This window comes from Triturus cristatus, chromosome 5_1, assembly GCF_964204655.1.
Source record: "Triturus cristatus chromosome 5_1, aTriCri1.1, whole genome shotgun sequence".
NCBI classification, from domain to species: Eukaryota; Metazoa; Chordata; class Amphibia; order Caudata; family Salamandridae; genus Triturus; species Triturus cristatus.
Window position 1 is genome coordinate 151,416,203 of NC_140587.1, and position 15,659 is coordinate 151,431,861.

Here is a 15,659-nt window from a genome sequence, read left to right on the forward strand (position 1 = left end):
AAGTACATTGCATACCATGCCCTAGAAAGGCAAAATAATTATGGTACATGGAATGAGCTAAAGTCAGTACACTCCATGTCCCATCTGAACAAGTGTAGTTCTTCACTCAACATACCCCAGAAAAGCAGAATTTTACGAAAATTAAATATCACAGTCCACAACCCTGCAATTGATTTGGAATAATGGGGAATACAATATGCGTAGGACAACTAGGACATCTAGGAAGATGAAAGAATGGGGTGAGAACCAGGATGGCAGAGGATGGACTGAACAAAAGACAAGATGGAAAATAAAATAATGAGATGACAAAATATACTTTCTTGCAAAACAAGTAATCAGCTACAAAAATCTTTATTACTACCTGACCTCAATCCAAAATTACAAAAACAACATTCCCTCCAATTAACATTTCAAGGCCTCTTTGTTGTCGGAGAGGAACTGGTCAAAGCTCTTGACATTTGGGTTGAGCTGGTGTGTTAGTTCGATGTTGCGGTCTATCTTTGTTTGGTAGAAACGGAACATGTCAGCAAATTCCTTGGCCCCAGGGAATCCCAGCTTCTCATAACTTTCAGGAGAAATCTAGTAAAAGATAGCAGATGGCAAAAACATACAATTAGTCAAATATTTAGTTGCAATAGCCAGTTACATCTTTCAGGGCAGTTTCTTAAAAGGCATTTATATCATCAAAATAATACCATAGCAAAAGACTGCAAGAGGTCATCTGGTGTAATTCTCTGCAATGGCTCATGACGTGTATGTGTGTAAGGAGACTAACTGCACGGTCTCTCAAAGTGGCAATTTAGAAGGTAAGGCAACTGGACTATATTTGTATTACAAGATAGGAGCCTCTATTATGCAGTCTATCTTCTTGCTGTATTTTGTACAGCACTAGAACACTACAACTCCCACAATCCTGCTCCCCTGGGCAGGAAGTTGTTATTGGTACTAATGTTCTGAACTTGAGATAAGTCTCATATTTTTATTTTGGACGACAGAGGTACGCCCAAGTGAGGTGGGCTCCGCTGTTTAATGATGAATACATTAGGATAAAACGTTTGATAGACAGGAGTGTTGGATCTAAAATGAGGGCAGAGCGCCGAAGACCAATAATATCTGAGAAAGCGCCCATAACTCTGGGATTGGAAGCTAAAAGAGTAACATTATGAAGCAAAGGTGGAAAGGACCCTACAAAAGGTGCGGATAGGTCATGGTCCTCGTACCCAGATAAATTATGTGTGCCCTAGGTTCCTGTTTCACAAATTTGTGTGTTGCTGAAGAGGGAAAGAAATTAGAGGTCAATTGGACCCGGAAACAATTTCTCGTTGTGCCCAAAGGGCACGGATGGATGTTTCCCAGGACTGGTGGATATGAGGGATGTTTCACCATCCAGGGAACTTTCTACATACACTTCTACCACCCACATTATGGAAACTCACGCTCAACATTCTTCCCACAAAGAAAAGGGGAGGAGACGGAGTCGTCAGAAGAGGTCAAGCAAAGGGAGGGGAAACTCAAGGTAAGTGTAGTGTCCTGTCCTCTTGTGACAGTGGGAGGCAGGATGGCCATTTGTGTTTAACAGTGGGTTCAATATCAAAAGATCCGTGGGTATTACAGACAGTGAAATTATTTCAAACCGAATTCTATGCAACCCCAATACAGACCAGGTGGCCTTTGCCAATACATTTTTCTCAGGAAGTTTGGGATCTGGTCAATGTAGAGGTTCAAGAGTTGTTGCAGAAGAGGGTTTTATCACCATGTCGCTTACACCCCCAGGGTTTTCTCAGCAGCATGTTTCTACTGCAGAAGAACAAAAAAATATTGTCCCATAATAAATTTGAGGGGGCCCAACCAATTCGTTCTGCACCGTCATTTCAAAAGGGAGAAAATCATATGCCAGAGAAGCATCCTCCTGTGTCTGGATTTAAAAGATACCTATCTGACAGTACCAATCTAAGAGCATAGACAGTACCCGCAGTTTCTGTGGCAAAGACATGCTCAGATTGAAGCCCCTTCCAATTGGTCTATCCTTCTGCTCCTTGGTGCTTCACTAAAGCGATGAGGCCTCTGGGGGAAACCCCCCTCAAAGCATAGGAACTGAGGATGTGGACTACCTGGGACATGAGAGGGAGGTCGGTGAATTAAGACCAGGGGGCCTCAGTTGATTCAGATATAGGGTTTCATTATCAGTGTGGAAAAAATTCAGCTGGTGCCCGCAAGAAGGGTGGAATTCTTTGAGATTTTAGAGGATTCCAAAAAGATTCTTCAGTTGTCACAAGCAAAGTTAAAAGTGATAAAGAAGGAGTTGAGGGTGATGTACCAACATCAGACCTCCCTCTGTCAATTGGCAAGGCTGGTGGACCAGCTCTAGTCCTCAATTCAGGCGATTTTTCCAGGACCCCTTTATTCCAGGGCTCACCATGGAATGAAGATAAGACACCTTCAGATAGGTCTAGAACATTCAAGTCAAGTCAAGTCAGATAATTTATATAGCGCTCTACATACCCAGAGGGTCTCAAGGCGCTTGGAAAAGGGTGGGGAAATTACTTGTCGAATATCCAGGTTTTAAGTTGCTTTCTGAATGCTAGGTGGTTCTGAGTGAGGCGAAGGTGAGTGGGAAGTGTGTTCCAGGTTTTAGCCGCTAGGTAGGAGAAGGATCTTCCCCCCATGGTGGTTTTGTTGATGCGAGGTACAGCAGCAAGGGCTTGGTTGGAAGAGCGAAGTTGGCGGGAGGGGGTGTAGAAGGAGAGTCGTGTGTTGAGGCATTCTGGTCCAAGTTCGTAAAGTGCTTTGTGTGCGTGGGTAAGGAGGCGGAATGTTATCCTCTTATTGACGGGGAGCCAGTGGAGGTCTTTCAGGTGACCAGAAATGTGGTCTTTACGCGGGATGTCTAGTATGAGTCTGGCTGATGCGTTCTGGATGCGTTGGAGTTTTTTCTGAAGTTTTGCGGTGGTACCGGCGTATAGGGTGTTTCCATAGTCCAGGCGGCTTGTAACCAGTGCGTGGGTGACCGTTTTTCTAGTTTCAGTGGGGATCCAGCTAAATGTTTTTTTGAGCATGTGAAGAATGTTGAAGCAAGATGATGAAACGGCGTTGACTTGTCTGGTCATCGAGAGTGAGGAGTCCAGGATGACGCCCAAGTTCCGTGCGTGGTCCGTCGGGATGGGTGCTTTTCCAAGGGACTCTGGCCACCAAGAGTCGTCCCAGGCAGAGGGGGAGGTACCTAAGATAAGGACTTCTGTTTTGTCTGAATTCAGTTTCAGACGGCTGTGCTTCATCCACTCGGCTATTTCTTTCATTCCTTCATGTAGATTGGTTTTGGCGGTGTTAGGGTCTTTGGTGAGTGAGAGGATCAGTTGGGTGTCATCAGCGTAGGAGATGATGTTGAGGTTGTGTTGGCGAGCGATGGCCGCAAGGGGGCTCATGTATACGTTGAAGAGGGTGGGGCTGAGTGAAGATCCTTGTGGCACACCACAAATGACTTCAGTGGCATCTGACTTGAATGGTGGGAGGCGGACTCTCTGAGTTCTTCCTGTAAGGAACGAGGTGATCCATTCCAGAGCTTTTCCTTGGATACCGATGTTTCTGAGGCGTTGTAATAGGGTGCTATGACAGACTGTGTCGAAGGCTGCCGAGAGGTCGAGGAGGATGAGGGCGACTGTGTCTCCATTGTCCAGTAGAGTTCGAATGTCGTCTGTTGCAGCGATGAGTGCGGTCTCAGTGCTGTGTTTGGCTCGGAAGCCGGACTGTGAGGAGTCGAGGGATCTGTTGGTTTCGAGGCAGGCGGCGAGCTGGTTGTTGACAGCTTTCTCGATGACTTTGGCCGGGAATGGTAGGAGCGAGATGGAGCGGTAGTTTTTGAGTTCGGTGGGGTCTGCTGTGGGTTTTTTCAGAAGGGCGCCGAGTTCGGCGTGTTTCCAGCTTTCCGGGAAGGTGGCGGAGTTGAGGGAGCAGTTGATGACGTCTCGGAGGTGTGGTGCTATGATGGAATCTGCTTTGTTGAAGATGTGGTGAGGGCATGGGTCTGTGGGGGATCCTGAATGGATGGAATTCATCAGGCGGATGGTGTCCTCAGTGGAGATTGGGTTCCAGTCGTTAAGGATGTTCAGGGGGGGTGGAGGTATGGCAGAAGGTTGGGTGGGTTGGTCTCCGGATTGGTTGTCAAAGCTGTTGTGGATGTCAGCGATTTTGTCGTGGAAGAACGAAGCTAGGGAGTCGCAAAGTGTTTGAGAGGGAGTGATGTCGTTGGAGTTGGCAGTGGGGTTGGTAAACTCTTTGATGATGTTGAATAATTCCTTGCTGTTGTGGGCGTTGTTGTCTAGTCGGTCTTTAAATGAGGCTTTCTTGGCGGTCCGGATCAGTTGGTGGTGTATGCGGGTGGCGTTTTTGAAGGCGTCCCTGGTGCTGGTGTTTGGGTCTTTTTTCCAGGCCTTCTCAAGGGATCGACAGAGTTTCTTGGATTTCTTAAGATCATCGTTGAACCAGGGGGCGTTTTTGCTGCCTAGTTTGATTTGACGTTTTTTCAAAGGTGCTAGGTTGTCGGCGCTGTTGGTTAGCCATTGAGTGAGGTTGATGGCTGCTTGGTTGGCGTTCGAAGAGTGGGCAGGGGGGTTTTGAAGAAGCGATGAGGAGATCTGGTCGATGGTGATTTTGTTCCAGTTTCTTCGCAAAGTGGGTTGAGGATGGTTGTGAGTTGGGGTCTTTTTGTAGGTAAAGTGAACGCAGCTGTGGTCCGTCCAATGGAGAACTGTGGTGTGACTGAAGGAGATGTGTTTGCTGGAGGTGAGGATAGGGTCGAGTGTGTGACCTGCGTAGTGGGTGGGGGTATTAACAAGTTGCTTGAGTCCGAGGTTGGCGAGATTCTCCAGGAGGGTGGTGGCGTTGCTGTCGTTGCTATTATCTAGGTGAAAATTGAGGTCTCCCAGTAGAATGTAGTCCTCGGAGGGGAGGGCGTGTGGGGTGATGAAGTCAGTGATGTCTTCAATGAATTGTGCACGGGGTCCTGGTGGTCTGTAGAGTAGGGTGCCTCTTAGTGTGGTCTTGGGGTCGGTGTGAATCTGGAAGTGAAGGTGCTCGGCGCTAGCGAGGTTGACGTCTGAGCTGGTTGAGATGCGGATGGAATTTTTATGGGCGATGGCGATGCCTCCTCCAGTTTGCTTGGTGCGGTCCTTACGGATGATCTTGTAGCCTTCCGGGATGGCAATGGTGATGTCTGGGGCTGAGGAGGCGTTCATCCATGTTTCTGTTAGGAAGGCGACATCCGGAGAGATGGTGTCTAGTAGATTCCAAAGGTCGATGGCGTGTCTGTGGACCGAGCGGGTGTTGAGCAAGATGCATTTAAGGTGGTTGGTGTCGGATCTCTGTTTGGTGTTAGTGGATGAGGAGTTGGTCTTGGTGCCATCATACTTGCAGGAGTTGCATGTGAACGGTCCATGGGTGTGTCCAGGAGCGGCTTGGGCGCAGTTGGGGAGTCGGCCGGGGTTTAAGGCTAAGAGGGTGGAGGCGTCGTATGTAGTGTGGTAAATATTCTTTTTACCGAAACTGAATTTCATACGGAATCTTTAAAAATAAAGTAAAATAGCTCAGAATAACAAGAGGCAGAATCCGTGGTATAAGAGGTTTCTAAATGGGCTTTATTCCATCCAAAATGGCCGACTCGAGTCGCGGCCTTCAGGTTCCGTCACCACGAGGGTTCAGGAAGTGAAGTACAATACTTTATTGACAAGAAGTAACTTTTATAGGTCATACATTTACAATGAAACAAGTGCAAAAAGGCGTAACAATTGATAAGATAAATTAACATAGTGATACGTAATTGAAACTAGGCGTAATAAGGAGCAAAAAGAAACATGATTGGCTCTCATTATCTTACATAGGTGGATCTATACGATAATACTTAACATGGATGCGTGCGCAGCAGCATGACGTGTGATTGACGTGCAACTAGGGGGTGAAGGGGACTTGACATTTAGCTCTACATGTGGAGACGAGAAGTCTAGGGGGTCATGTCAACCTAATCCCAAATCATATCTAACATCCTATGTTTAGAGAACTATGTTATCCACAAGGAAGGACTCTCGGACAGAATCTATTCTATACTAACTGTATGTGCGTGTACAAGCGTCTAAGTGTCTATATGAGAAGCGAGGGGCAGAAAACTTTCCATGGCAACAGGGCTATGAATCACTTGCAGGAGGACGGAAAGGCTGAGTCCTTTGCTTGTGAGCTAAAGGAAATGTTTACCTAAATCACTAGACAGGAATGCATCGGCTGAAGAGCAAAATAGATAATTCGAAGGTGAAATACAGCTTCTTGGCAGGCAGGCGAAAACTGGCCGAGGCAGGCACCGTTAGCTGCACAGGGAGTAGGACAAAGTTCATGGATACAGATGCGAGCTCAAGCCGAAACTGTCAGAGACAGAGAGCAGGGAAAGGCTTTGAGGAAAGAATCGGGCCTACTTGCCTGAACTGTAAAAATGGAGTACCTTAGCCATATAAAGTCGGTGGCTTTTCATACTTAGGAATTGAATATCCAGCCCATTGATGGCGGATCTGACAGAGAACATGTCGACGGTAGACACACATATGTTTGCGTCTTGGAAACTGGAACTGGAGGGAACACACATGTACTTGTGACATGCACATAGAATCGTTGGGGTCCAAGATAGGGGACATAACTGATCAGGAAAATCCACATTTCCACATTCCCTCCTTGTCCCCTACTTGCCCTTCAAGAGATATCAATCTTCATTATTCCATCGATTTGCTCATGGAGCATCATTTCTTCTTCCTTCTTTTTCCGGCATTTTGAACGAGAACTTTGATATGGAATGCATGATGTGGCACACAGACCACAAATCGCTGGTCCACATTGCAGGCATAAACAACAACTGAAGAGCATAAGAAGGCCAATACCTAGGAAGGATAGAACTCTCCATCCCCAGGCTGATATCACACTCCAAAACCACCCGGACCACGTCCAAGTGCCTGGATTCTCGTGTATCTGGCTTACAATCTTATGAAGGCGTGTTATAGCTTTATATACAGATGGCGAATTTTCTGGTATGAATATGCAACAGCTGGATCCGATGACCCTGCAAGCTCCGCCCCTATCGGCCAGGATGACGTCAAGGACAAGACGATTCTGGAGAACAACAATTCTCATCACTGATTGTTCCTCTGTCAGATTGCCTAGGGCGGCTATAGTCTCGTTTACTACAGCTTCAAGAGTCTTGGTGAGTCTGCGTATCAGCTTACTATTTGATATTGTACCTATATAGGGAAAGATACCTTTATTGAAATCTACATACTTCTCCCATGCCGTCTCAGTATAATCGACAACTGGGAGATCTCTACGCTCTCTTTTGTGTACTAAATGAACATTTCGATAATAATCAGGGGGAGCTAGGAAAACAGGTGGCAAAAGGAATGCTATGTAACAGGTACCATCCCAATCTAGAGGCAGACGCATATATGCCGTCTGACCACATATAAAGTAAGAATGGCGAGAAGCTCTAAATGAAGATTTCCCTTGATCACTATATTCTACTGTAGTAACGCATTTGCTATGGCCCATGTGTATGGAACCAACTTTTCTCACACATAATTCACCCTTAACTGGAAATACTGACATAGTGGGCAGAATTAATTCAGCTTCGGATTTGACGTTCAAAATCATGAGGTTAGGCGTAAAATTACCTAATTTATACACTTCATTTTCTAAATCAGTTCCTGTTCTACTGGGGTGACCCTCCTTATTAGGGTGACAGACTTTGAATAAAACTAGATTCAGATTTCCCCATATCCAATGTTGTTGATAAACTGCTGTGTCTGGGTCTATGGAATTTAGTAAACTAAACCATGCTCCACAGGAGCCATTGTGTGTGAACGGATGTGGAAAGAAAGGCAGAACTCCTTTGTTATTCTGATAGGGAGGGAGTCGGCCACACACCCAACAATTGGTGGCATTACTAGTCTGATGGGAATGATGTAACATACTAATGAAGGTGTTATTGCGCAGCGCAAGTCTATAAGATAATTCATGTGGCGGTAGGTCACTAAAAGAATGTTCAGCAGTAATATTATAAACATGTCTAGAAATAGGATGATATATGTGCAAAATCACACTCGTAATGATTATTAAAACACTCAATAAAAACAGAATTAATAACGTCCTCACACAGTAGCTACGCAGTGATTTACAATACGCCTGTCGTTTCAACATTTCTCTGGTATTTTCTCTACTCAGGTCCAAGGGATACATGTCAGAGACAATTCAACCGCTTCACCTTGGAGAGGACTTAAACAATCAAATTGCTCGACTGTTTGGGCCTAAGTTTTAATTTATAGTTCTGAGAGTCATTCCTTTCAACAAAGGGAAGTTTTGAATCAGTCTGTGAGGGAGTGCAGGGCACAGTGTCTATATCCGAGGATAGTCCATGAAATTTCTTAACGTGACTGGAATGTATCCATCCTTTGCGGCCCTCCACTTTCACGGCTGTTCTTGTGGTCAGCAGGACTAGCTTCGGTGTTTTCCACCTGGGCTCCAATTGGGTTTTCCGATCGAAATTCCTCACAAACACCAGATCCCCCGGAGCAACGTCATGGGGTTTCACCTCAGTGTTGTCAGGAAAAGCTGCAGCTACCTGTGAACGACAAGATTGTAGTGCAGACATCAAGGAAGCCAGGTAATCTGTCAGCATATTACAATTAACATCAGTTATTTTACGTGGTACAGGCGTCCCCCACATATTTGGTGGCCTTCCGAAGATCACCTCATACGGGGATAGCCCTGTTCGAGAGTGTGCTACCATTCTTATGTAAAATAGTGCAACTGGTAAGGCTACTATCCAGTCAACACCTTTCTCCTTACATATTTTAGACAATCTGATTTTCAAAATTTGATTATGTCGTTCCACGAGACCTGCTGCCTCGGGGTGTCGGACACAGTGGAACTTCCACTGATATCCCAACAAAAGTGAGACATGTTTCATTAATTCGGATGAGAAAGGCTGGCCGTTATCTGAATATACAACACGTGGTAGCCCGTACCGTGGGAAGAATTCTCGAACTAACTGTTTGGCAGTAGTCGGGGCCGTGTAATCTGATACTGGGTACGCCTCAGTCCATCGGGAGAGAGCGCAGACAACTACAAGAACATATTTGAATCCTCGACATCGTTCCATCTGGATATAATCCATTTGGAGCACTTCAAAAGGATGATCAGGAGTCTGGAATCCACCCTGTTCTACGGGAACACTTTTTCCCGGGTTGAACTGACAACATATCATACAGGTACGGACCTTTTGTTTAGCTGCTGCTCGTAAATGTTTATTGAACCAAATGTGTTGAATGCTATCTAGCATAGCTTTTTCTCCTAAATGCGCCGGGCTGTGAATTGTAGCTATAATGGCTTGGACCATAGAGTCAGGAAGAAACCATACAGATTTCTCCTTCGTCATCCATCCCTGATCTGTCTGGATCCCTCCTAGTTCAGTCCATTTCTTTAATTCTTCTGCAGTAGCATGTGTCTGTATGTCAATTACGTCAAGTGCGGGATCCTTAATTGTCATACACTGTGTTGGTGTCTGAACTATTGGCTTTGTCATGTCTAATGTGCGATTCTGAGCAGTCTGTTTAGCTGTTCTGTCAGCTAAATCATTGCCTTGAGAAATGATATCAGTAACCTTCGTGTGTGCTTTACATTTCATAATCGATATAGCAGTAGGTAGATGTATTGCGTCTAACAAGGCATGAATGAGGGGTCCGTGCTGAATGTGGGCACCATGGGAGGTTAAATAACCTCTCTCTCGCCACAGTACGCCGAAGTCGTGTACAACTCCGAATGCATAACGTGAGTCAGTGTATACATTAACTTTCTTATTTGTGGCTTGAATACAGGCTTGTGTTAGAGCAATAAGTTCTGCTGCTTGGGCTGACAAAGTATCTATACAATTTGTCTCAATAACTTCAGTGTCTGTTGTGACTGCATACGCGGCCACTAAATCTCCTGTACTTGTTCTCATGCACGATCCGTCTACATACAACGTCAGGTCTGGATCTAACAATGGAACGTCTGTCAAGTCCTGTCTAGGTTTCGTCTTTATTTCAATGATTTCAACACAATCATGAGCTAGTGGGTCTGTTCCAATTACAGGTAATAGTGTAGCAGGATTCAATGTATTACACCGTCGGATCTCTATGTGTGGTTGAAACAATGTCAGTTCATAACCGGTAAGTCTTGCTATGGTCAAGTGTTGTGTTTGTGTTCGGTTCACAAGAACCTCTACTGCATGTGGTACTTGTACTGTCAATGGATGTCCTAATACTATGGCATCGCTTTGTCTGATTGCTAAAGCTGTCGCCGCCACTGATTTCAGGCATGCAGGCAAAGCCTGAGCTACGGGATCTAATGTACTGGAAAAATAAGCACATGGCTTGCGTGATCCTGCTTGATCCTGAGTGAGTACTGACAAGGCAGTACCTTCACGTTCTGTAACAAAGAGTGTAAAATGTTTGCTATAACATGGTGTTGCTAAAACAGGTGCTTGACATAAAGCTTCCTTTAGGCTTTCAAAAGCTTGTGTATGTTCCTGAGTCCAAGGGAGAACAGTCGATGTGGCTGCCTCCTGTGTGGTTAACTGAATGAGTGGTTTTGCTAGAAATGCGTACTGAGGGATCCACTGCCTACAATATGAAGTGAGGCCTATAAAAGCCCGCACTTCCTTTTGTGTCTGGGGTATTGACATGTTAGCAATTAACTGGATGCGATCTGGTGTAAGCTGCCTTCCCTCCTTGGACAGCGAGTGACCAAGATAAATAACTCGCTGGACACAGAATTGCAGCTTAGAAGGAGACACCTTGTGCCTCTTGTCGGCTAGAAAATGTAAAACTGTCAGAGAAGCCTTTTCACATTCAGGTTCGCTTCTCGCGGTGATCAGCAGATCATCGACATATTGAAGCAGTGCAGTATTGACTGGCATGTGGATACTGTCAAGTTCTCGTTTCAGTGCTTGGCTGTAGATGCTGGGGCTTTCTGTGAATCCTTGGGGAGCGCGTGAGAATTTAAAGCTGCGCCCATTTAAACTGAATCCGAACAAATATTGGCTTTCCGGATCTATTGGGACGCTGAAAAAGGCATTCTTGAGATCAATTACAGTAAAGAATGTTGCTTCGGAATCAATTGCTGTCAATAATGATGATATATCAGGGACCACAGGAAATTGTGGTACAATGCACTTGTTTAGTTCACGCAAATCAATAACCAATCGGTATACTGGTGGGGCAGTAGGATCAGTTCGTTTAAGAATCGGAATTATCGGTGAATTACATACATTGGAGTCTGTTTCTACAACTACTCCCTGGGCAATTAGCTCATCAATGATTTTCAGCAAAGCCACTACAGCATCATGTGGTAACTTGTATTGTCGCATTCGTGGTAGTACCACTCCTGCTTTCAATGTGACTCGGTATGGTGTAATGTTCATGCAGCCAACATCCGTAGGGCCTTGTGCCCATAGATGTACTGGTAAAGTCTGTAGTCGGGGATCCATGTCCCTAGACACATAGTGACCTTTAAAATCACGTAGAAACAACCTTACTCCTTCCGGAGAACAACATATTATGGCTCCTAGTGCTTTCAGAGTTTTAATTCCTAACAGATTTTCTGGGCATGATTTAGTAAGCAATAAATCTGTAGTTCGTGTCAAAGGTCCTATCGTAAGTGGGAGAGGCTGTGATACTTCATTAACAATAGGTTTTCCTGAAAAACCAAGGGAAACATTTTGAGAGCCTGAGAGGGGTGCCCCTGGAACTTCACTACGTTTTATAGTTGTTCGACTTGCCCCTGTATCGAGTAAGAATTTTCTATCTTGACCTAACAATTCACTATGTACATACGGTCCTTCTTGATCTACAGGAATCTCGATGAGCGGTAAGTCAACTTCCCTCTCTAGGCTTGTTCATGCGTAATGCTGATACTCAGGATATTCATATTGTGCAGTCTGATACATTTGTCGTGTTGTGGTTTGTGTGGCAGTAGCAGGCAACGGTGGTGCAGCTGGCACAAACTGTATGGGCTGCTGTGAGGCTGGCATGGACTGTTGCTGAACTGGCATGGACTGTTGCTGAACTGGCATGGACTGTCCATGCTGCATAGCTCCTTGTTCATTCTGATCTTGTCTAACTAATCGTGGTCTCTCTTTTGCAATACCTGTAGCTATATTACGTTTCAGGACTGGACAATCGTGTACATAATGGCCTAGTTGTTTACAGTAATTGCAGGTTCCTCTTACAGGAGCTGTAGAATCACCAGAATGTGTCACACCCTTTTTGTGACCCTCTGCTGGTACTGTCTGAGAAACTAGCATTTTCATTTTTGTATCCTTCATGCGTCTATGCTCGTGTTCTTGTTCATCCCTAATTCTATTGTGATGATACTGTAACATTTGTAGCATTTGTGACGGAGTGTTACTTTGCCAGGTACTCTCGAATTTCAATATTCTATTCTTCACTGGAGGCAATGCATTTTCCACTAATTTTGTCACAAATAAATGTGGATATGAGTCACTACTTGCTTTTATACCACTGTTTATACCAAAACATTTTTCAAATCGAGCATAATAATCGCTTGTGTCTTCATCTTGCTTTTGTTTGCAGGCTGTGATTGCACCCCAATCTTCCTTTTTTGTAGTTAATAGACGTGGCAGTACCTGTACTAGTAAACCTGGTAACAGTTTAACTTTATCCCCGAGCCCTGAACCTGCAGTTCGGGCCCTTTCTTCCTCTGCTAATGCTGTCCAGTCTATCTTTTGGTCTCCCACTTCCCACTCTTTTTCTTTCAGTTTTTCATAGATGCCAGCAGGCAAAAGCACCTTTAATATCGTCATAATATCAGGAAAGGTGTACTCTCCCATTAGTAACATGTCTTTAATTTCTCGGTGGAAACCCGCTGGGTCTTTGTCATGACTAGGTACTACTTTCTTCATTTCTAATAATTCCATTTTTGATATGGGTGTGTAAACAAATACACGGTGAAACTCATTGTCTTCGCCTTTTATTGGGTGCACTTCTCGTAAAGGATTTTGTCTATCCATATAGTACGGCGTTCTTTCTCTGTGGGGCAGCGAGAGAGAATCCGGATTTACAAAAAGGACATACTGTTTACGTGACACTAATATCTCTTTAATTAGCTTGTTACTAGAACCTCTCCATCTGTTCGTGAGTAGTTCCGTTAATATATCAGGTAAAGGACCAGGGTCAGCATGTTGGCTCTTATATAATATAAGGAGTTGCTGAATCATATAGATTCCAGCTAAACGTTGTTCATCTGCACTGAGATTAAAAAACGTGTGTGCTACGGTCTCATCACCGTATATTTCAGGACTGTCAATCCAGTGAACAGCTGATCTGGCTAATTCTTGCTCATCCATGGAATCGAGGAGGTGGTAACCCCTTCGTTCTCGTAGTATTTTATCTGCGGCTTGAAACAAATGTTCAGGAGACTTCAGATTTATTACAGGCGTCGGATACGTTCTGCTATTATTTGGGCATACAGAGTGTATGGGATCAGAAAAACATCTAGCATTATCACAGGATCTTCCTCTGCCTACATAGGCTATGGTCTCTGACTGTCTTGCGGAATTCCCTGATTCGGACACTTCATCTTGCTCGAACTCGTCTGTTCCCAATCTTTCTTCATGAATACGCTCTATTTCTCTACGGATTTTTCGGCACATGGCTATTATACAATTTTGCTTATCGTGTCTCCCTTCTGATATATTCTGGCTCCATCTTGTAAGAATAAGCATTGCATTCGGGTCTACCCCCGGACGGTCTTGATTTCTGATCACACAGTTTATGAGGAAACGTAACAGTTCCCCCTGTATCTCTACTTTCTGGAATTCCATAGCTCTGTTAATACATCCTGGATCTCGTCCTGTTTGAACAAAATGGTATATGTTATCTAGATGCGTAGTCATTCCTGGTAACCTTGCTAAATACTCTGCGGCTCGCCTGATGCGTAATGATGCCAGGACCATTTCGTCCTCTTTACCAACCACCGGGTCATATCTACAATTTACAAGGAGTTCCTTAAGCGTACGTTCACTTACGAATTTAGGTGTACGTGAATGCGCTGATTCTTGAAAGACAAGTTTATTTATTCTGGGTGGTGTAAAGGTATTGCTAGCACCTCCCGTGGCCCCATCTGGGGCATCGGGTGTGAATGGGTTCGTTGAACGTGACACAGCAACTATGGGTGTCGATACCACTGTAGAATCGACTGCGGGGACAGATGTGCTTGCCGAAGCTTGTATCGGGACTTGCTGTTGCACGGGGTCGGATACCTGATCCTGACGTTGAACCCCTCCGCCAGACGGTCTATGTAGTGTGGCGTTAGTATACTCGGGAGCTGTGTCGTCTAGATATGAGGAAAGAAAAACATCTTCTGCGGTTCTGGGATGCCCTTTTTGATGTACCTTAATTGGAAATAACGGGGGTGGCAAGTCTTTTGGCATCCCTGGAACAGCCTTTGGTAGTCCTTCGGTTAGAAGGGGATACATACCATTCATAAGAGCATTTCTTTGTCTATTTACTTGTTCTGACTTCACTCGGATACCTTCCTCAATTAATACATTTTCTTGAACTTTATTTGAACTTTCTTTACTCCTCTCTTCTTGTCTACGTGCTTTTTCTGTACGTCTATGAGATTCTTTACGCCATAACTCAACAGCGTCTTTCTGTGACTGTCTGACCTTTCTTTTCCATAACTCTTCCTCCACTTTCATGATGCACTCTGCATCCCAGGTTCCCGCTGCGGGCCACCTTTGACTTTCCGGCAATCCCTTGGTATAATCTACCCATAGATCAAGAAACAATATGGCATCTAAGCCATGCTTGTGGTACATAAAATGCCCTGGAGTGTCCCTAGGAGGAATAGGAACTGCTTCTTCAAGCACCCCTTTTCTGGTAGTAATCTGTCTTAACTTCGAGAAGAGCGGCATATTGACAACTGATCTGATACTTACTCTTGAATTCATTTAATACGAAAAACACAATAATGAACAGTGAACAAAGAACAATCATTCATACCACAATATGCAAGACATTTGAACACTTTAAACATTGAACATTAAACATTTTAACAATAACCGACAATGATGACAGTCTGCCTAACTAATCACCACGCTGAATTCTTGACAATAACTAAATACTTCGGAATACTTGATATACTGCTAAACAGTACATATACACTGCTAAACAGTGCAGACCGGATTTGTGTACCCAAATCCGTCTTGACCGGCACAACCTATGTGCGCGTCAACACGCCTCCTCGGCGATGGTACTCACCGAGTAGCTCCTTGAAACGGAAGGCCTCAGAGAATGGACAGGACTCGATGACTGCGGATAGCGGACCCTCTGGACATCGGGATTTCGAAAAACCTGGTGGGCTTCTGTATACCTCGGATCTTGCTCTCTCAGCTAGGCTCTGGTCGGGATACTTCGCACTTCTCACCGCCTCGTCTGGGTTGATCGCAGCCTCAGTCGCCCCCGCTTGACCGGAGGGAGCTTACAGGAAATCCTGCTGGTACGCGTTTATGGTCCGTCCAGCTGTGGCAGGAGACCGGGCCTGCAACGCACCGCCGGCGCGTGAGATGAGAAAGT

The 15,659-nt window shown here is 44.9% G+C and overlaps 1 protein-coding gene across 1 annotated transcript in view; it reads right to left on the reverse strand.

Annotated features, from left to right (window-relative positions):
* Nucleotides 1-335: 335 nt before the first annotated feature.
* Nucleotides 336-15,659, reverse strand: part of LOC146830448 (nmrA-like family domain-containing protein 1) — a 71,962-nt gene continuing 56,638 nt past the window's right edge. Inside the window, exon 5 of the mRNA XM_085604686.1 lies at nt 336-579. Coding sequence (XP_085460812.1) covers nt 403-579 — 177 coding nt within the window. The 3' untranslated portion in view covers nt 336-402. The remainder of the gene's footprint in view (nt 580-15,659) is intronic.